At 40.3% G+C, this 21129-nt stretch overlaps 2 protein-coding genes across 3 annotated transcripts in view; both read right to left on the bottom strand.

The window, feature by feature from the left end:
- Positions 1-21129, bottom strand: part of LOC306934868 (ubiquitin-conjugating enzyme E2 variant 1) — a 521434-nt gene that overhangs the window by 432306 nt on the left and 67999 nt on the right. The window lies entirely within an intron of this gene.
- LOC306915474 (oxysterol-binding protein-related protein 2-like) lies at positions 1676-19980 on the bottom strand. 2 transcript variants are annotated; one of them, XM_079492813.1, is made up of 14 exons: positions 19860-19980; positions 17345-17480; positions 16886-16991; positions 16576-16651; positions 15292-15426; positions 14732-14829; positions 13439-13621; positions 13182-13283; positions 12770-12859; positions 9905-10028; positions 7012-7131; positions 6790-6913; positions 5640-5730; positions 1676-3899 (listed from the first exon to the last, which is right to left on the bottom strand). In XM_079492813.1, the coding sequence occupies exons 2-14, from the start codon at positions 17379-17381 to the stop codon at positions 3791-3793; spliced, it is 1395 nt and encodes a 464-aa protein (XP_079348939.1). In that variant the 5' UTR covers positions 17382-17480; positions 19860-19980; the 3' UTR covers positions 1676-3790. The 2 variants fall into 2 exon arrangements, with proteins under 2 accessions (XP_079348939.1, XP_079348938.1); XM_079492812.1 differs by having other exon boundaries at positions 19807-19892.

Below are 21129 nucleotides of genomic sequence, written 5' to 3' on the forward strand. Positions count from 1 at the left end.
TGTAAACTTAATTTGAGCATTTTTCTTCTTTTTGCTAATAAAGCCTCAGAATATAGAGCACAATCAGCATTGTACCACAAGGAGTCACTGTTTGACAATACAGCATCAGAATCATTTTAACCACTAATCCATTATATAGTGGCTATTGAAAAATGCTGGCAGATCTGCTCACATCGTGCTGTGCTGTGAGCTTTTACATCTGCTACTTTTGGTTAGAAATGTATTTGTAAATTTCCTTTTTTATTTTTTTACATACTGTAGATCTCTTCTGGGGGTCCCTGGCACAAAACCTTTTCAGATGGGTGGTCCGCAGCCATATTCATATTCATTTGGGGGTCCTTGAGTTGAAAAAGTTTGAGAACCATCGACTGGTTGAGTAAATGTACGTTACTAGAATGTGAAGTGTCTGTTCCCTGTAGAAGCGGACAACGAGGGCCTTGTTTTCATGCAGTAGTGAACTGAACAGGACTCTTGACGTTGTGCCAACATCTATTCTAGACTAGAGTACCGAACGCACATTAAATGGTTGTGTGGAAGCCTTTGGGCCTGCAGGTCCAACAAGCCACATTCTGCAGCTACACTTTGAAAGCCACCATGAAAGATGTATGACTTCATTCACAGAGACATTCGTTTTCACAGCCTGATCAACAGCGGCAGAATGTTGAAGGCAGGTCAGATTTAGCACTTGTAACAGATTCCCAGAATATTAAATGCACAAACCTATTATGGCTTTATGCAAATGCAAAATCATTACATGGGTAGAATTTTTAAAATGATCTGTTGCCTTGTCTTTTAAGGGGTTAAATAATTTGAATGTGATGTAAACATGACATCACTTTTTAATGTAACAATGTCTTATAACTTAATGTGTTTTGTGTGTGTGGAGAGTTCTGCTCTTCAACAGCTTAATCGGCTGAAATTGTGTGTGTGACACAAGTGTCACATTTCCAAATCCTCGAAACGGAACGATGTGATTCCGGTTAAAAACCCATTTCAATTTAAATCCATCTCTGATACTGGCAAAAAATATATATATATTCACATTTCAAGAGGGAAGGCATGGTTGAAGTGTCCTGTGGTGCAAAGTGACATTAGAAAGCCTACATTTCACTCAAGTACTGTACTTAAAGCCTATATCTAAAGCTGCACTATGAAACTTCCTTTTCTACCCTGGATTTGACTGCACAAGTGCTGGTTGAGCTAACAGAGCCTGCCTGCTTGCTCAGGGGATATCTTGAATAGTGTCAGGTGAGACATGACCTTCGACACAATCTAAATGTCTCAATAGAAGAGCAGGTAGACAAAATGCAACCACCCCAATTGTATGTTATATTGTATTCAAATACTCCACTATACAGATTGGACAAAAATACATTTTATTCATCCAAAAAAAGGTACATGGTTCTGTTTTAAGTACTTTACTTGATTATTTCCCTTTTTTACTCCACTAGATCTGAGGCAAATATTGTACTTTTTAATCCACTACAATAGTTGTTAATTTCACATGGATAGTTACAGTAACTTATGTTCATTTCATATGGATAGTTACAGTAACTTGTGTTCATTTCAAATGGATGCAGTTACAGTAATGTGTTTTGTGCAGAAAAACCTTAAATGTTCCATGGCTTTTGGTTGTATATCGCAGTGTTTCTCACACACATAACCCAGAGGACAGTGAAGTGATGACCCTTTTAATACGTGAAAAGAAAAATATATAAATCAGCAACAATTGTGAAAATAGCCAATCGACAAGCTCACAACGCCTCGCAGATCGGCTATTTTCACAATATGCATCTGTGGAACCAAGTCAAACAAAATGTAATGCCTCAACTTCTACATTCCAACTAAGTGCTTGTCATGGTGGGTGTTCAAATAAGATTATTTTGGATGGCCATAGCCTGAAAAGGTTGAGAACCACAGGTATAAAGAGGACATTCTGGTGACCATGCTCTCACATGCACATCTATAGTATATTACAGTTAATAATTACAATAATTTAGACAGTATTCCTCTGTTTACTAAGTGAGTAAACAATGTCATAAGAGCAGCTTTTGATATCTAGTTATCTAGTCACAGAAAATAAACCCCACTCATCCCACTTTGAGGGATGGTTTAGTACTGAATAAAATAAATATCTAGTATTCAAAAAAGATTATAGAAAAGTAACAGATACTTGTAACCCTGAATGATGTAGCTTGATATACAGTTATGTGCACTGGGCGATTAACCGAAAAAAGGCCCTCTCAGGCGCTTTAAAGGACAATGTCAAAAGGATAGCATTTCTTCCTGGGCCTAGTGGCAATGTGCGTGCAGTTTCACCGCAATCTCACACTGCGTTCATGATTTGAGGCATTCTGTTCAAAACAGAGCACTCCAATCCACAAGCCAATCAGGATAGAATATGAAAAATCTGACAGATTCATCTTGATCACATGAGTCATGACTATAGAGATACTGTTTGGACAAAATCTGTAGGAGTAATATAAAAAACAAATGCAAAAATCTGCCTCCTGGTGGTGAATTAGCAGGCGGATGTCAAACATGTGAGAAAGAGGCTCTGCTCTGGCACGCAGGGAGTGTTTCACGCCGATCAACGGTGCCGGAAATTAGCTGTACACAGACAGGCGAGCGGACGGGCAAAAACTCGGCCATGCCTTCTGCCTGGTGGAGACCACAATTGTTCATTATTCCTAATTGAGGCAAAGGTTTGAAATAATCATATGAAAGTCATATCGCCCAGCCCTAATGTGCACCGGTACTCTTAAACCCAAATGTTTCTAATGTGGCTTAAATGGTGCATTAAACCACAGTGCTTATCTAGTCCCTCCAGATAGACTGCAGGCTTCCATCATGTCCATAAATGGTGCATTAAACCACAGTGCTTATCTAGTCTCTCCAGATAGACTCAAATGGTGCATTAAACCACAGTGCTTATCTAGTCTCTCCAGATAGACTGCAGGCTTCCATCATGACGTCGCTGAAAAAGCACACGTTTTAATGTGGATTTTCCCAGTATTCATCGTCAAATCTTCATGTGATAGGAACTTTGTTTATTTTATTTTTTTACATTAACCACTTGAACCCTCGCATCCCTAGTATTCTGGGAGGGACATTAGCCAAAAATAGCCGATCCACAAGCTCACAATGCGCCGCAGACATGCTGTGAGCTTGTGGATTGGCCATTTTCGGCAGAGGTTTGGTGTACAGGGATAAATAGAGCAGACCAAGTACAGAGCCAAAGGTCAAGTTCACAAAGAATTCAGGATTTTAAGTCATTTAAGATGAATCCAATATGTAGTGTGGGTTCCCTGCTTCATCTCTCTCTCTCTCTCAGCTAAGGGGTCCTTGGCCTGAAAAATGTCAAGGACCCCTCCTGGTCTACACTATAGCATTAGAATATTGTGGAATCGTTATCTAACTTGAGAGACCATTTAGTTTAGTATTTGACAGCAGTAACAGTCACAGTACAACTCTGGACTTCTGGAGGTCACAATCTTTAACATACTACGGAAACCCAGCAACAAAACAACAGGCGACATCCCTGACACGGCCTGAGATGAAGGTCAACGTACGACGTGCGAGAATACGTCCCTTATGTGTGGCGTCTGAATTAAAAAGTCAACTCTAAAAACGAAAGAGATTATCGTTTCAACTCTGTAAAAAACTAGTCTATCAATGCACCGTAAAATTGCAAATAAACCATTTCTAATATACTATATATCATAACCTTTTTTTCACAGACTGTGTAGAAATGAGGTGACAAATATCGGCTGGGGGTAATGGGTGGTGATCAATAGATGTCGGGACAGTGGGACTGGCCGTAATTTCTCTCAAAGTAGCCTCCAGTGTAGAGCCAGTCCTCAGCTCCTGTGTGCGGATTTATTCCCTGCTGGAACCACCTGAAGGAGAACAAACATTTTAAAAGCTGAAAATGTGTAAGATGTACTATCCGGGATTCCAACCCAAGTCTCCCGTGTGAATATGTTGGTTTTTGCTACATTGCTTATTAGAGGTGTCACGATACGCATAATCCATAATTTGATTCTTGAATTTAAACTCACGATTCGATTAAATATTTCATTTTAATTATTAGGATATTGACTCTTAATTTGTAAAGAAAAACACTAATATGTTAAACAATAATACAATGTTTAACATATTAGTAATCTAAACTTTGGGTTTTATCAACTGTCATTGACATCAGATTCACATTCACTTCAGATTCTTCTTCTTTTTTGTGGCTTTCGGCTTTATTTTATATTTTTTATAGAGGGACAGACAGTAGGCTGACAGGAAATGGGGGAGAGAGATGGGGGAGTGACATGCAGTAAAAGCCTTCGGGATCAGGGCTACCGGCCAAGATGCCTGGACCACTGAGCCATGGCCCAGGCCACTTCAGATTATTCTTTAATACATTTAGACCTGAGGCCAATTCTAAAAACGGCATCTAAAACCTAACCTTATGTTTTCTGAAAACCAAGTTCAAATTCATAAATAATAATGTTACTATATGAGACACAGAGGTGTATGAGACACAGAGGTAGCTTCCAGCATGAAAGGTAAAACACAGGTCTAAATGGGTTAAGAAGATTATTTTATATTCTTTGAAAAGTTAAGATTTCTTCCCATACCAAGTGACTATGACTGATTTCCAAAGTTTGCTCCCCTGGGTAGACAACCCGCCCTGTCGGAGATCGGCGGACCGTTTTACAGTAGTTAAGGCAGGCAATCGATTCTACATAGCAAAGCCCTTCTAGTGAGACACCTCGCTCATATTATTAAAGAACCGGAGTTATGTTTGTAATCTATAGTTCTAGCTGAAAAGGCTTGCATGCGTTTGGTACAACCCGCAGGAATTATGTGGAAGTTTCTCCATGGCATTTGTTCTAAAATTGGTTGGTACCAGATCATGGTCGCCGTCTAGTGTTGTGGCTGTGGGTCTCACTCACTTTTATTCTCAGAAGAGCAAATTCAGTAACAGGTTTTTATCTCAGACATGTAGCACAGATAGACTTCATCCCAAGGGCCATTAGACTGTACAATAAAGCACATAAATGGAAGGCGCTGAGTCAGCTCTAGCGGCCATCGCAACGTGCGCCTCCCCATTTTAAGTGTTTTTTGCCTACCTACTGCTATAGTCTTTTCTCACCAAGTGGGCCGAGTGGCATAAAAAAAGTAATATGCCTAAAACCTAACCTTTAAATAAACACTGCGATGAGAAGGATTCGAACCCGAGGCACTAGGATTGGAAAGATGATGCGGTATCGGTTTAGCAGAGGTTTTGGGAGTTATTTAATGCGGTCCACTCATGTGAGAGGCAGTCCCTCGTGTCACAGAAGGGGGCATCGACAAGTGTGTGTAATTTCGGGGAGGAAAGGGGCCTTCGCATCTTAAATACCAATCCCATTGACATTTGCTTAACCCCATCTTCTACCCTGAGCCATCCCAAACTAGCGTGTTGGAGTGAGTTGGAACTACAGTAGGTGGGTCATGGGCTTAGATGCTATCTGTCACTCGAGTAGATAGACACACACCGTGGCAAAATCTAATTGAACCCAGTGTTATAACAGAGCACGATGTTCAAATCTCCCTGCGATACAAGACTCTCAATGTGGTTTCTAGGTGTTGATTGAACCCACCTGGTGGACCATTCCTCTTCATCCATGGATCGTTCCTTACGGGCTGAGCGCTGTTTTTCCTCAAGCCTCTCCTTCTCTGCACTTCCTGTGTCTACAAGGTATCACACATGATATGGTATAACACCACACAATGTAATGACATCACACATAATGAGGTATGACATCACACAAGGAGTGATGTGTCTCTAATGGTGCGTTCACACGGGCAGACACAAAGACGAGTTGTGAGTTGATTTGGAGCAGCTAAATGAATCATTGTGTCTTTGCAACGTCATGATGTCGCTGGCTTCCATTGACAATGAATGGTAGACTGCATCTTTTACATCTGCCTGTGTGAACACACCATCTGGCATTGGTTCTCAAGCTGTGGGGCTCGGGGGCTCCCAGGATGATTAAGTAGTTAATATAGCGTCAGTCATTTCAACCACTTATTGCTTGAGCAAGCAGAGCGCACAAGTACTGTAATCGGCTGTGTATGTCGGTGGCGTCGCTCGGCCAATCAGGGACCAAGTATGTACAGGTATGCATGTTGGTGGTGTCCCACACTGTGGAATGCCCTGCCTATTCCCATTCGCTCTGCCCAGTCCCTGGGTGATTTTAAATCTCTTCTAAAGGCGCACCTTTTCTCCCTGGCTTTTAATGTTGTTTGACTACACATATATCTTTATATAACATGTATGCATGTACTTCTGCTTTATTGAGGGGCGCTAGCCCCTCCTATATTCAGCTATACACTATAGTGTAGATTTTTGTCCTAACACAAACATTACATTTCATTGACAATTAATGGAAAATTGACATACATTGATGATGTATAATGATAAGAGTGTGATTTTTTGCTATTTTATGTCACTCATTGTTTTTGATGTATGTTTTTAGTTCAATGTTTGTTTTAAAAACGCCAATGACAATGAAGGGAAAATGTACGTCATCTTGTCCCTAACACAAACATTAAATGCCATTAACAATAAAGAGAATTTAATGTTTGTTTTACATCACCATTACATCACCTAATCAACATGAATTAGACTCCTCACTTCACACAGGTGTGGTTTTTACATTTCTTGTTCAGCACTTTGGTTCGTCTTCGGTCAAAATGTAAATGTGCTATATAAATAAACTTTGATTTGATTTGATTTGATTTGATCACCTATGTCTCCGTTCTCCATGGCTCTGATGTCAGGTCTGAGCCTGCAGTCGGTGACGGGCAGCAGTCTCTTCATGCCCGGCTCCAACTCGTTCAGCGTCAACGCAAAGCTGCTGAAGTTATACATCTAGACGGGAGCAAAAGGTCACAGGTTAAGCCCTTTAAACCTGGTGGCCCTAGTTTGGACGTACATATAAAAAGAAAGTGTGTGTGTGTGGTTGGTACCTGTGCTGAGTGGGCAGGACGGGGCGTTACCCTCCACAGTAAGGCACTTCCTGGTATCACAGTCACCGTTTCCTGTAACTCTGGAAGCTCACACCCATCATCACCTTCTGCACTGTGTTCCTACACACACACACGCACGCACAACACACAATTCATAATCACCCATTTGTGGGTCGCGGACATATTTTTATGGGTTACAAGTCAATATCCTTTTATTTCTTGTTCCCTAAATTTGTCGTAAATTATTATTAATACGAGTTTCTAAAGATTTCCACAAATGCACACATTTCCATGAGATGAAAACAAAATCAAGCTATTTTCAAAAAGAGTTTCACGAATAAAAATAAATAAATGAGAAATTAGTGTGGAAATAGCAGATCTGTGAGCTTGTATATCTGCTATTTTCACTAGTTCGGGTCCTGGGGAAAAATCAAATGTCTCCTTTGGTGTCTGGAGCTAAAAGGTTTGGGAACCACTGCTCTATGTACAGTACAACACAGGACAGAAGGGTTCTGTTTCTCTGAAGGCACAATGCATGTCATCAATGCAGGACATGATGCATTATGAATGGTCATACACTTGAACTAGACAACACTGGTTAACTTATGCTTCGTTCACGCTGTCAGCTACAAAACATACAAAGCTACAAAGCGACACAGACAATCTCTCTGCGAGCTGCTGAAGTGTCGACCCCCATGCCCGTTGACGTCAACCGTGCGTCCGATGAGCCAGAATAATATTAAGGGAAATATAAAGCCTGGGGTCAAAAAGAGACGTCAGCACTTTCATATAAAAATAACATTAAGCAGATACGCATCCTGAATCATAGCTTTTATATGCTTTTATTTTGTAGGGAGGAGGAGGGGTACAGGCTGATATCTTGATGATTGGGTCATTGGAAATGAATAGACTCCAACATTCTTCCCGTCTCTTAATAATGTGTCCGCCCACTTCACACAGATACGGGAAGTAACCAGAGATCGCGACTCTTGCCATTTCCCCCTTGGATAAAACGATAAAACGTACCAGAAAAGTTCACTGTAGCAAGATGGTCACCAGTGAACGACGCTGGAGACTCTAGCCTTTATATACAGTATGTCTATGTGAATGGTAGCCTTTATATACAGTGTGTCTATGTGAATGAATGGTAGCCTGTACCTTTATATACAGTGTGTCTATGTGAATGGTAGCCTGTACCTTTATATACAGTGTGTCTATGTGAATGGTAGCCTGTACCTTTATATACAGTGTGTCTATGTGAATGGTAGCCTTTATATACAGTGTGTCTATGTGAATGAATGGTAGCCTGTACCTTTATATACAGTATGTCTATGTGAATGGCAGCCTGTACCTTTATATACAGTGTGTCTATGTGAATGGTAGCCTGTACCTTTATATACAGTGTGTCTATGTGAATGAATGGTAGCCTGTACCTTTATATACAGTGTGTCTATGTGAATGGTAGCCTGTACCTTTATATACAGTATGTCTATGTGAATGAATGGTAGCCTGTACCTTTATATACAGTGTGTCTATGTGAATGGTAGCCTTTATATACAGTGTGTCTATGTGAATGAATGGTAGCCTGTACCTTTATATACAGTGTGTCTATGTGAATGAATGGTAGCCTGTACCTTTATATACAGTATGTCTATGTGAATGAATGGTAGCCTGTACCTTTATATACAGTGTGTCTATGTGAATGGTAGCCTTTATATACAGTGTGTCTATGTGAATGAATGGTAGCCTGTACCTTTATATACAGTGTGTCTATGTGAATGAATGGTAGCCTGTACCTTTATATACAGTATGTCTATGTGAATGAATGGTAGCCTGTACCTTTATATACAGTGTGTCTATGTGAATGGTAGCCTTTATATACAGTGTGTCTATGTGAATGGTAGCCTGTACCTTTGCAGCTGTTAGTGTGAACGCAGCATTAGGGATGGGAATCCACATCCGGAATCGTAAGATTCCAAAGCTTCAAGCTAATCAATGTCTTTCATCAGTGCTGGCATGTTTATCATCTGACAGTAGAATGTTTGCAATGTCATGCGTCTACGACAGATAAGAAGCACTGTGATTAATTTTAAAGCTAGCTGCTGTCAATTTTATGTCCACCCCGGGATTCGAAACAACCTGTGCAGGCCTATACTTTTTCCACAATAGAAATCTATACGAAATCGTTGAATCATTGAATTAGAATGCTTAACGGCATTTTGTATAATTTCCCATCCCTAACAACAGCAGTATGCTACATAAAGACATATGAAACACACTGGACCTTACCTTCAGCGAATGCCTGTCAATGCATGTTAACGTGAAAGAAAAACATAAGTGCACAAATGTTTGATCAGTCAGACACACACAAATTACTTCACTTTACAGTACTTTGAAAGAGGAGAACTGAACCATGGGAATAATAGTGTTAGTGAGTTAGTATCACAACACAGTGAACACACAGCACATCGATCCGAGTCTTATAAAGGTGCTGTACTGAAATTGATGTCCCACCTGAAAATGTACTTTGTTTTTATTTAAGAGCTGAATAGACCCCTGCTACTGAACAAACACTACACTACAGCAATGTTTACTTAGCCTTGCTTGAGACCATAGACTGAGTGGTCAAGCTTCACAAAGCTTAAGTCTGATAATCAGGCTAATGATTACTATCACAATATAGAAGCTTCAACTTTTGAACTTTTTGTTTTGTTTGTTTTAACCCAAGAATGTCACTTACACCTTTAAGCCTGGTTTACATTTGGTCTTATAACAGTATAGCTTGCCGAAAATAGCCAAACTACAAGCTCAAACGCATTGTACTTTTAGTTTGACCAATTTCTGTTTTGTCGAGAGACACAAGTATAAATTATGATTATGGGTCATTACTCACCTGTCTCTGCTTTTTAGAGTCTCCAGTCTTCTTTTCTGTTTTCTTGTGTGTCTCATAAGTCTTGGGGTCCACACAGTACAGGCACTCTGTCCACTTTCCATACACCACATACCGCTTCTTCTTGCTGGCAACAACAGAGGCACAAACTTCTAGCGTGAGAAGCACTGTGATTTATTTCAAAAAAATAATAAAAAATGGGTTTTAGCCCATTCAAACCATCTGTGTAACCACTTCAACCATTATTTTATACTTTGACTATTCAAACATAGAGGATCTTCAAGCACATATCGCGCCACTTCGCGTCATGATATGAGCTTGTAGATCTTCTATTTTTTGAAAAATCTATATATATTTTTTTTAATATCTTTTTATTGGGTTTTTTACATTTTTTTCACCTCCCATGTGGGGTCCTTGTTCATATACATGTACATTTGTGATACATAGATATAGACACCCCTCATTTCCCTCCCATCCACCCACTGTACCCACCCACTCTTCCCCAATGCAGAGACAATGCTAGAGAAAAGAGAGGGGGAAGAAAGAATACATTAAAAAAAAGAAAAAGGTAGATAAATTAAGAGAGAGAGAAGAAAGGAGGAAAAGAGGGGAGGGGGGACCACCTGTGTGTGCACACAGCCACCGGTTTACACAACGCACGTACAACGCATAGGCCTATGCATTCACCATTTTCTATTAGTTCAAATATCGCTCATCTCTGGGACTACCGTCAGGGTTTTTACATGGTCCACAAAGGGCGTCCATGTTTGCTGGAAAGTTGTCATGGAACCGTTGAGTGAGAATCTAATCTTTTCAAGCTTAAGATAGAATAGTGCGTCCTTTATCCATCCGTTGTGTGTAGGTGGAGAAACATGTTTCCATTTGAGGAGTATAAGGCGTCGGGCTAAAAGATAAGTAAAGGAGATTATTCTCTTAAGGTATAGAGGAATGTTGGTCCCTGGGGGAATACCAAATAAGGCTGTTAGCGGGTTTGGTAGGATGGATACACCCAATATATCAGAATAAGATTTAAATATATCTGTCCAAAAGTCCACCAACCTGGGGCATGACCAAAACATACAGGTATGTGACAGACCAGCAGCAGGTTGTCTACATCGGTTGCATGCATCACTAATATCTGGAAATATCTGTGCTAGTCTTGCGTTTGTGTAATGAACCCGATGAATAATCTTACATTGGATAAGACTATGTCTAGCACAGATTGAGGAACTGTGAACCAGTCTCAAAGCTGTCTTCCATGTCGGGTCAGGCAATTCTAACCCCAGGTCCTGCTCCCATGCTGCCCTAAGATGGTTAAGAGTTTCTGGGTTTATTGAGTTAAGTTCATTATATATTGTTGAAATTAAACCCTTTGTATTATGGTTCAGATAAAGTAAAGAGTCCACTGCAGAATGGTTGGGTTGGTTTGGAAAGTTTGGGAATTGTCTTTGTACAAAGTGTCTGATCTGAAAGTAGCGAAATAGATGAGAGCCAGGCAAACGGAATTCCTCTGTTAAGTATGAGAATGGTGCCATAGTCCCGTTACTGTACAGATCTTTAATAGTTCTGATCCCCTTGTCAAACCAATTCCGGAAGACAGGATCTGAACATGAGGGCTCGAACAAATGATTACGGTATATTGGAGTTAGATAAGATGGACTTTTGAGACCGAAATGTCTATATTTGACAACTCTTTGAGTCTCAGTCCTCCCAACGAGAAGAGCGGACCTGTCAGTGAGTTTACATTACTGCCTGTGTGAGAGTTGCCAGTTTGTGAGAGAAATAAGCATTAAAATCTAAGAAAACAAGCCAAAAAGAAGCGACTACTAGGCTATTTGAAAATAGACGATCTACAAGCTCACAACGCGTCACACAGATCTGCTATTTTCAAAACAATCATGGAATTATTATTATTATTTTCTTTTACAAAATGTGGAATATTCTTTGAAACATTTTACCAACACCACAAATCTTGTATGTATGGGGGTTCCTGGCACAACATTATGTCTAGATCTAGGGTCCTTAGTTGGACAAATACTTTAATCTGGAGGTCCTTGACATGAAAATGTGTGGGAATCAATCCCAAATAAGCAACTACACTTTAGAAACAAGGCTATGCCCAAATAAACAACTACACTTTGAAAAACAAGACCAAAAAAACGCAACCTGCAACTACAATTTTTACAAGCAACTTTACAGAAAAACAAGCCCAAAGTCCCCATTCTGGGCGGGAACCCCTTTTGGTGTTTTACCCCTTCAGGCCAGGAACCCATTTTGGGGTTCTGTACCGTATGTACAGTATTCAAAAATGTTAAAAATGTGATGCTGCTATTTCAATATTTGAAGTTTTTCAGAAAACTTTAAATCGGCCTGAGGCCTAAATGGGTTAATAAAACAACATGGCAACACTGTGTGTGAGCTGTGAATCTGGGGTCTGGGAAGCTCAGAGCTGCAGCCATTGGCTCATGACACGAGCACACGACCAATGGGACAGCACATTCAGTGTTGCTAAGATACCCCCCCACCCCACACCCTAGGACGATGGGGTCTATTCTATTCTCAAACCACAACATAACCATGCATGATGTGTCGACCGGCACAGTTAGCACTTAGCAGTAGCAGCACAGGGGTGTCACACACAGACACCTCCCCCATTTGGACAACATTTGAAACAGCAACGTTTATAACAAGCCATTACAAAAATAATAATAATAATTAAAAACTATTTTTCGACTCATACGTTTTTGAGTCGCGGTGAGTCGAAAATCGAGTCGATTTGACATTTTTTTCACATCCCTAGTACGATAGAATAAATACAATCCAAATCCCCCCAACTTAAAATGTAAATATAAATAATGTAACATGTACCTCTTGTCTTGGATGTAACCCTCCACCCTGTGCAGTTCTTTTCCAAACATACCACAGGGCTTGAAGTTCAGCACACACCTATCTCCTGTACTGAAACACAACGGCATTCTGTCACTCACACACACGCCATTAGGCCGGTCACTATTACATCATCACAATTACTGGAGATAATCGTAATTACTTTTGCATAATCATCAGAATCATTTCCATACATTTGTGTAAATTCATCTGTTAAGAAATAGTGGAAACAGACGATTTACAAGCTCACAAAGTGCCAAGCCTGTAGTGTTTTTCCCAAACCACTACCAAAGTGGTTTAGGCCTTTAATGGCAATTATTTGTATAGTCGTGACAACCCTAGATGATGTTGCTGTTGTTGTTATTGTTTATGATGTTGCAATAATAGTACCTACCTGTGGTTGACCAGGTCCACAGTACCATACTGCTCAATCCACATTTTTCCCAGGATGTGCACACAGCACATTGGGTTTGTCCACGTGTACGCTTCCTTGTGTCTGCAAGTCAATTCACAGGTGTGATTGGTCAATATAACATGGATCAATGGATGGACAGATACATGTTGGCTCAACTCCTCTCCACTCTACGCCAGCGATCTCCAACAAGGGGGTCCACACACACACACACACTCGCACGTGCGCACACAACTCACTTCAGTAGCTCCAAAGTCATGGTTCCTCTGGGCTCGGCCTCGACACTCTTCCCCCAGAACTTGAGCTTGGGGTAGATGGAGCCGTGGAACTCAAACTCCTGCTGTAAGGACTGAGCATGGAAGGCACTGACGGGAGGATGGTGGCTCACCTGCTCCGAGATCAGCCTGTACCCCTCCTCCTCCCTACAAAATAAAAGCAGAGCCTGTAACCCTCCTCCTCCCTACAAAATAAAAGCACAGCCTGTAACCCTCCTCCTCCCTACAAAATGAAAGCACAGCTTGTAACTGTGTAGCCCTCCTCCTCCCTACAAAATAAAAGCACAGCTTGTAACTGTGTAACCCTCCTATTCCCTGTGTGGTGGCGAAAATGCATATAAACACTATGGTATTGATAAATGTAATGAAGCTTACCAGTAGACAATACTTAACACTCTAATTACCACCTGTTCCTCACTGACAAACTCATTAGAGACTGCCGACTCATGTAAACCTATTTCAAACTGTGTGAGTTAACTATAGAAGAGACACTAGTCTCTCTCCGGTGTAACATAAAGGCACATAAAGCAGTGGTTTTTAACGGGGTTCCAGGTGATCCCCAGCTAAATGATGTAAAGTTAGTAACCAAATGGACCCTTATACTGTAAATCTTGAACTCTTAAGAGTGTAAAATGAAACCCTTACGGGTCCATTTGGTTTCATTTTACGCTCTGCATTACTTAATTTACAAGAAGTACACGATTGGAGAATGTTAAATAATTGTTATTTTGATCAACGTTTGCCTGTTATCTCTCCTATGGTACCAACATCAATACAGCACAGAATTACAGTATGGACAAAATCTTATCCAACGGCGACAAAATATTCTAGGTTTTGGGTCTTTGTGTTCCGTGGCTCAAATGCCCAATAAATAATGGACCTTGATATGAAGAAGAAGATCTGGCTGAATAGCAGCTGGACCTACTGTAACCACCCATCAATTAGTCAAGATGTAACAGCTGCCATTTAAAGAAACCCATGTTGTTCTTTTGATATTTTACATGTCTAGCATGCTGAAATTGTATGAATGTGTGTATTGTTGATTGTCGTTTTCTGTATGTCTCTGCTACCCCCAAACATGGTACTCAGTTTACACACATTTACACTCCAAGTTGGAGTGTAACAATGAAAATAAGCTCTCAAGTTTCTCAAGTGTGTTTTATCCTTTTGACAGATGTACATGTACTGTATAAGTGTATATGCATATTTTGCATCAATCAAACTGCTTCAGAAGCTCAACACATTTGTCTTCAATACCTTGTGAGTTCATATGTCTCCCCCAGTAAAGGATTAAAGGGCTTTCCAGTCCTCTCCCACTGAGACGCCACAGAGGATACGGCGAACGCTGCAACAAACTGTCACACAGAGACATACAACAGACAGGTTCAAATGTTGGAGATGCATTGGGTAAGTGAAGACTTTAGTGGTCGAATATACCGTTGTGGTGCAATTTACAATTTAGGCATTTAGCAGACGCTCTTAATCCAGAGCGATTTACATTAAGCAAAAACAAAAAGCATCAGCATCAGCCTGTTCGACAGACTATACAAACAAACACAATTGTCGCGTGTTCGAGGGAGGGAAACCCAGGCGGGGACGTTGAGCAGTGATTCCGGTCGAGACCCAAAAGAGAGATTATATGTTTTTACTTTTTAGGTGATGAGGTGACCACAGTTTTCGGTGGAATCCCACAAGACAGCACGCACGCACCCACCGTTTTCGGTGGTCACATCATCACCTAAAACTGAAGTATGAATACATGTAGTGTACATGTAGTGATGTACCTTCATGCGCTCTATGGTGTCAGAGTGTTGTACCTTCATGCGCTCTATGGAGTCAGACATGGTGCAGGCCTTCAGGATGAGGTGGGTGTGCTCCATGTACTCACACAGTCTCTGAAGGAAACTCAGAGGCTCGTTGAAGGACACTGGCATTGCTATTTTGGACAGCTCCTGTGTGATAACAAAGGGAGGGGTTTCTATATGATATTTAAAGGATAACACAGCGCCATAGCGGTGCAATCCCACAAGACAGCATCTTTGCTTTCATCCACGTCCACTACTACTCTTAAATAAGCCGTGGGAAATAATTGATTGGATTTGAATGTTTGTCATTTCTCTATAGCTAGACAAGGTCAGGAAAATACACTTGTTTTAACTGATCTTGAACAGGATATAGACAGGGACATTTTCAGTATTTCAGCCATTAAAGGCATAGTGAAACGGAAATGGTGGACATTTTATTTTGAAGTTTCAGACGGTCTCAAGTTGAAACACCGCTATGAAGTTTCTGAACCAATCAGAGCGTCGCATCCCTTCAGGGGATGGGACGGTAGCTAGGGACGGGTAGCTATGCTACGCAGCCTACGCAGGACAGCGTGTGGATGTTTGTTTACAAATCAGATAGTCAGCCAGCTTTACCAGTTTACACTTAATGTGGCTTATTTCTACCCTATAATGTTTTCAGATACATTTTTAGCGTGATGATTAAGTTGAAACCGAGTAATACACTCTCTGGATGTTATCTTGAATGGGAATAAAAACGGAAGATGTCTGTAATCAGTAGCAGCTGTGCAGCCTGTGCTGGACGGATGCGGAGATATGGGGAATTAAACTGGTGAGCTTCATTTTTATTGGCTTTTATCGATGTTGGCCTCGACACGTCATCACGCAGCACGTTTTCGTTTTCAGGAAGTAATAATTTATGGACTTTTGATATAAAAACACACAAAAATTTGAATTTTCACATTTTTTTGGCATCCATTGTTAGGTATGCCCATATGATGACCATGGATATGGTCTAAGTGTGAAAAACGTATTTTTCATTTCACTACACCTTTAAGAAAATCAAAGTTCACGTTAATACAGCAAACATACATGCACTTAATCGTAAGAATTTCTAGTTAAAGTGCCATTCACACTGAGCACTATAATGATATCGTCAGTACAGAGGGTCCAAGTGTTTAAACTGAAATGATATTGATATATTCCAAATAGTAGTATTCTGTTGCACAACCTGGACTTGCGTTGCAGAACCCTAGGGTGCCGTGCTACAGCACCCACTTTGAGAAAGCCTGCTATAGGTTGTGCTACTATACTCACCATGCCCATACATTTCTTCAGCATGTTCCACACACTGAAGTTGTTCCTGCAGATCATCGGAGCAGGCAGGGCTTTCCTGGTTCACATTCAAACACAACTATGAGTGACTGTATAATATATTATTGGCTCATAAGCACATAATCACACGTCTCAAGGCAAAATAATGCACAGGTCCCAGGTTTGAGTCCCGGGTACTAGTCCATAAAAGTCACGGATTGCAGCTTTAAATTAACACTGGTATTTATTTTGTAAAGTAGCTGCCCACCCCCAGGGTTCAAATCCACCGTGTCATTAATTTAAAAAGTCTCACCTGCGCTGCCACTGTCCGTTCTCCTGCGTTGTGGCGCGTTTACTGTTTAACACCTGAGCATCTTTAAAACTGACCTCCCCCTCACCGGAATCGTCAGACTCCAGTCCTGAAATATGACGACAAAATGTGATGCAGCTTGGAAGTCATGTTGTCATTTGTCACATGCTCACATTGCTCATGTGTGCCTGTGCAGACTCTACTCCACCAGACTGTGTAACAAGTCATGTCCAACATGTATAGAAGTCGAGCAGAAACCTCTTATCTCCATATTTTAACTTTTTTCCCCCGTAAATTAACACCCTACTTGATCATACTACAGTGTCACACAAAAGCATCAAAAGTAGCAGATCAGCTTTCAGGATCTTACAGAACAGCTGTAACAATCTACTATACCTTCTCAAGAATAAAAACTCTGTTTTATTTTATTTTTATTATTTTTAAGTTTGACATCCGACTCACCTGTCTCAGCATCGTAGAACTCCTCTTCACTGGTCATAACTTTGACGTTGTCATCTACCACCCTCACGAATGCAGCATCACACCGTTTGTAAAGTTATGTTCTCGTCTACCAGGCTCTTGAATGCAGCATCACAGCCTGCAAAGAACAAGTAGCTTCTTACTGCACAGCAGTGGTGGTTGGAAAGTAACTTTTACTTTACTTGAGCATTTACTCGACTAGTTATCTGACAGCATTAGTCACTGGTTACTTTGCAGATTTACCATAGATTATTATTACAATACAAAACGACCTATTTTATATTTAGGATATTTGAAAAGTAGACAATCTACAAGTACAAGCTCACAACGCATCACGATGAGACAAGCTTGTAGCACTTGGGCAGCTATATAGACCTAAATCATCACGACATCACGTCATCACCACACCCAAGAAATATTTCTGGATAGATGGCAGGTTTTGCAGCGGTGGCACTTGGCAGCATTGGTAGCGTTGCATTGGAGCAGTATTATTATTCATTAACCAATAACCATATTTCTGGAAGACTTGTATATAAATATTGTTATCGACTATTGGAAAATGGAAATATATTAGTTTGTTGCAAATATTGACAGGTTGACAAACAAACTAGACACAGCTAATGTTCTGGACACTTTTATTTTACATTGTGAAAACATTCCTAGACATTTCTAACTGGAAATACCAGTTTGTTACATTCAAACATTGTGACCCATCTTTGGGTCACGTTACAACTTGCATGGGTCACGAATAAATATCAAAAAAAAAATATCTTTCATACATTTAACAAATCTAATAATTTCCATACATTTCCATAAACTTTAGGTTCAATTAGTAGCCAAGTTTTTCACTAGTTTGGGCCCCGGGCAAACATCTAATTTATTTTCTGGGTCTCAACTCTCGAGTTAAAATGTTTGGGAACTACTGGTTAGCTGAATGGGTAGAGAGGCCACCTGGGATTGGGAAACAGGATGTCCCTGGTTCAATTCCCAGCCTCAGCTGTGTGTCGATCATGTTTCTGACCAATACACTTGACCCCTGACTTTATTTTGTGGTATTGCTACTCAAGTAAATCTGAACAGTTCTCAAACACTTTCATGTCAAGGACCCGTAATCTGACCCCCATTTGAAAATGAGGGTCAGTGTTGATTTCGTCAACTAAAGCTTTGACAAAAATGTTTGTCGACTAATACTTTTGTCACTGACAAATCTAAATAAAAACGTAATTAAAGACCTTGATTTTACCCTCAGAGAAGGGTTCGCACAGACTCAGACCTCTGGGTCTGAGTAGAACGGACTATAGCACGTGAAGGGGATCACTTTGGGTGGACTTTGTAAATAGTGGTATGGTGTTATTTAATATCACAGCACAATAATCATCCTGAACTGTGAAGGGCAGTTATACACAACAGCGTCAACACTGCCGGAAATCCCAACAGAAGAAGAACAAATAAAAAAACTAGACTAAAATGTTAGGGAGTGAAGAGTGGAGATGAGATCCAGTAGAACTAAATGACAAGTAATTGTATGCTATTTAAATAAAATAGCAGATCTACAAGCTCACAACCCATCATGCTAACGACGTTGTGTGAGCTAGATAGATCGGCTATTTTCAGCATGCAACCAAGTCTAAAACCAGCTTTTACGATGCCAGCAAGGCACAGCCAAAATACATTTTAGTCGACAAATTCAACTGTAGATTAAGTCAAAAAAGTTAAAATCTTACGATATGACTTATGATCTTACGATATTCTATACAACACTAAAACATTTCAGATGACTAAAACTAAAGTGGAATTTTATTAAAAAGTATATGACTAAAACTACGGTAAATCAAAATCTGCTGTCAAAATCAACACTGACCAGGACTCAATTAAAATGATTTGTATTTTTAGATTAGAATCACAATATAATAATAATCATAACTCAATCAATAATGATCTTAACAATATTCTACATTCTCTTGCCAGACTAAATCACTTCTGTTACTTCTGTGCTAACCAGTGAAAGAATAGAGAAATTAAAACTGTATTTTCTTATTTGTTGCTGGGGACCCTCTGGAACCCCCTCAAGGACCCATGGGGGACCCAGGACCACACTTTGAGAACCACTGCCACACAACACACAGTCACCCAGACACGCGCACGCACGCACCCACCAACAACAACAAGACCTTCTGGTAGTTAAAAACAAAAACGTGGTTTCTGTGACATTTAATAAATAACAAATAACTGTCTGTCTGTCGCTGTTGTTAGCTTTAACTAGTTAGCGTTAGCAGTTAGCTCTAAGTAGTGCACTGACCCAAGTTACCCAACAACCTCAGCTGACGAAAGTATATTATTAGATTGTGTAAACATTATCGACACAGTAACACTGACACGTGCATATTAATGAAGGCATGTGGTGTAAACAACATGTAGATAGATAGATAGATAAATAAAAATACCTTCCGTGTGGGGAGGAGGAGGTCACAACAAAATGTTTAAAATATGATATTACCGATTGACTTGCTGGGCGGAAGGGGGAGGCAAGGGCACTGTGATTGACGCGTCTGTCGGCCAATCAAATTGAGAGCAATTCGCTCTTTGCTGGTTGCTGATCCGGTCTGGGTCCAGAATGGATACGGAAACTGTTGTGTGTCTCGCATGCGAACTAGCTTTCCCTTGTATGCTTTCCCTCCAACTATTCCACAATCTCCGAATGACCGGAAACATTTGAAAATTGTGGGAGGCAACCCCCCAGTGAATGACCGGATATAAGGCGAGCTCAAACATTTGTAAACAGTTTATGCTCAAAGAGACAAGAGTACGTTTACTCAAGTACAATTTAGATTTTTCTGTTGTTGTTGTTTTGTTTTTTGTTTACTTTACTTTTTTGTTTACTTGAGTATTTCCAATTTTCAGTACTTTTTACTTAGAGTCTGAGTCTCCACTAGGCTACATCTCTCTCAGTCAAGACAGACTCGCTGTTTGCCCGTTATATTTGCCATGGGATTTTCAGATTGGGGTTTATGATGAATTGAAAACGGTGGACCCTCTTGGCCTCTTGTAAACAAGTGTTATGCTATGGTGTTGTGACTGTCGTCCACTCACAGTTAACAGTTTTTGTATTGAGTTGTGCTTGAAATGTAGGCTACTGTAATTCTGCCAACTGTTAATAAATACTTAAATCAATCAAATCAAAGGCTATACATCTAACATCTCACTCAGAGGCAAATATTGTACTTAGACCCCACGAAGTATTTGAAAACTAATAGTTATTATGTTACTTTGTAGATTTTGGTTATTGCAAAAATGTTTACCATTTTGAAAATAGCCGATCTACAAGCTCGCAATGTGAGGCATTGTGAGCTTGTAGATCTGCTATTTGCAAATTAATTTACACATTTTATAGTTTAGTAAATTAGTAGGCTACAATTTTGATAATTTTGTACTTTTGAATTTCGGACTTTTACTTTTTTAACAGAGTAGGCATATTTCAAATAATCTGTTAAAAGTCTATAGGCTACTCGCTACTGTATTTGTAAAACGTGAGTAGTAGCCTACTTTTTCCATGACTTTTTCCCACTGAGGGATGTAGTGACTATAGTGACTCACGCATAGCGACCGCCCAATAGGCTGGTCCGGGCAGTGGGCGTGGTGTGGACTGTGGAGCAAGAAGACCACTGTACTTCTCTGCATCCCCCTCTGTGATGGAGAGCATCAGATGCTGCTTGTAGGAGCCATTCACTGCACGGGGACACTAGTACGAGTAGTAGTAGTAGTACTAG

Source organism: Electrona antarctica, assembly GCF_951216825.1.
Source record: "Electrona antarctica genome assembly, chromosome: 2".
Lineage (NCBI taxonomy): Eukaryota > Metazoa > Chordata > Actinopteri > Myctophiformes > Myctophidae > Electrona > Electrona antarctica.

Excerpts from the sequence above, each read along its gene's own strand:
- LOC306915474 (XM_079492813.1), bottom strand. The coding sequence starts at position 17,381 with ATGACCAGTGAAGAGGAGTTCTACGATGCTGAGACAG. Across the intron at positions 16,992-17,344 it reads GTTCTACGATGCTGAGACAG|GACTGGAGTCTGACGATTCC; the intron begins GTGAGTCGGATG and ends GTCATATTTCAG. Across the intron at positions 5,731-6,789 it reads CATGGAGAACGGAGACATAG|ACACAGGAAGTGCAGAGAAG; the intron begins GTGATCAAATCA and ends GATACCTTGTAG.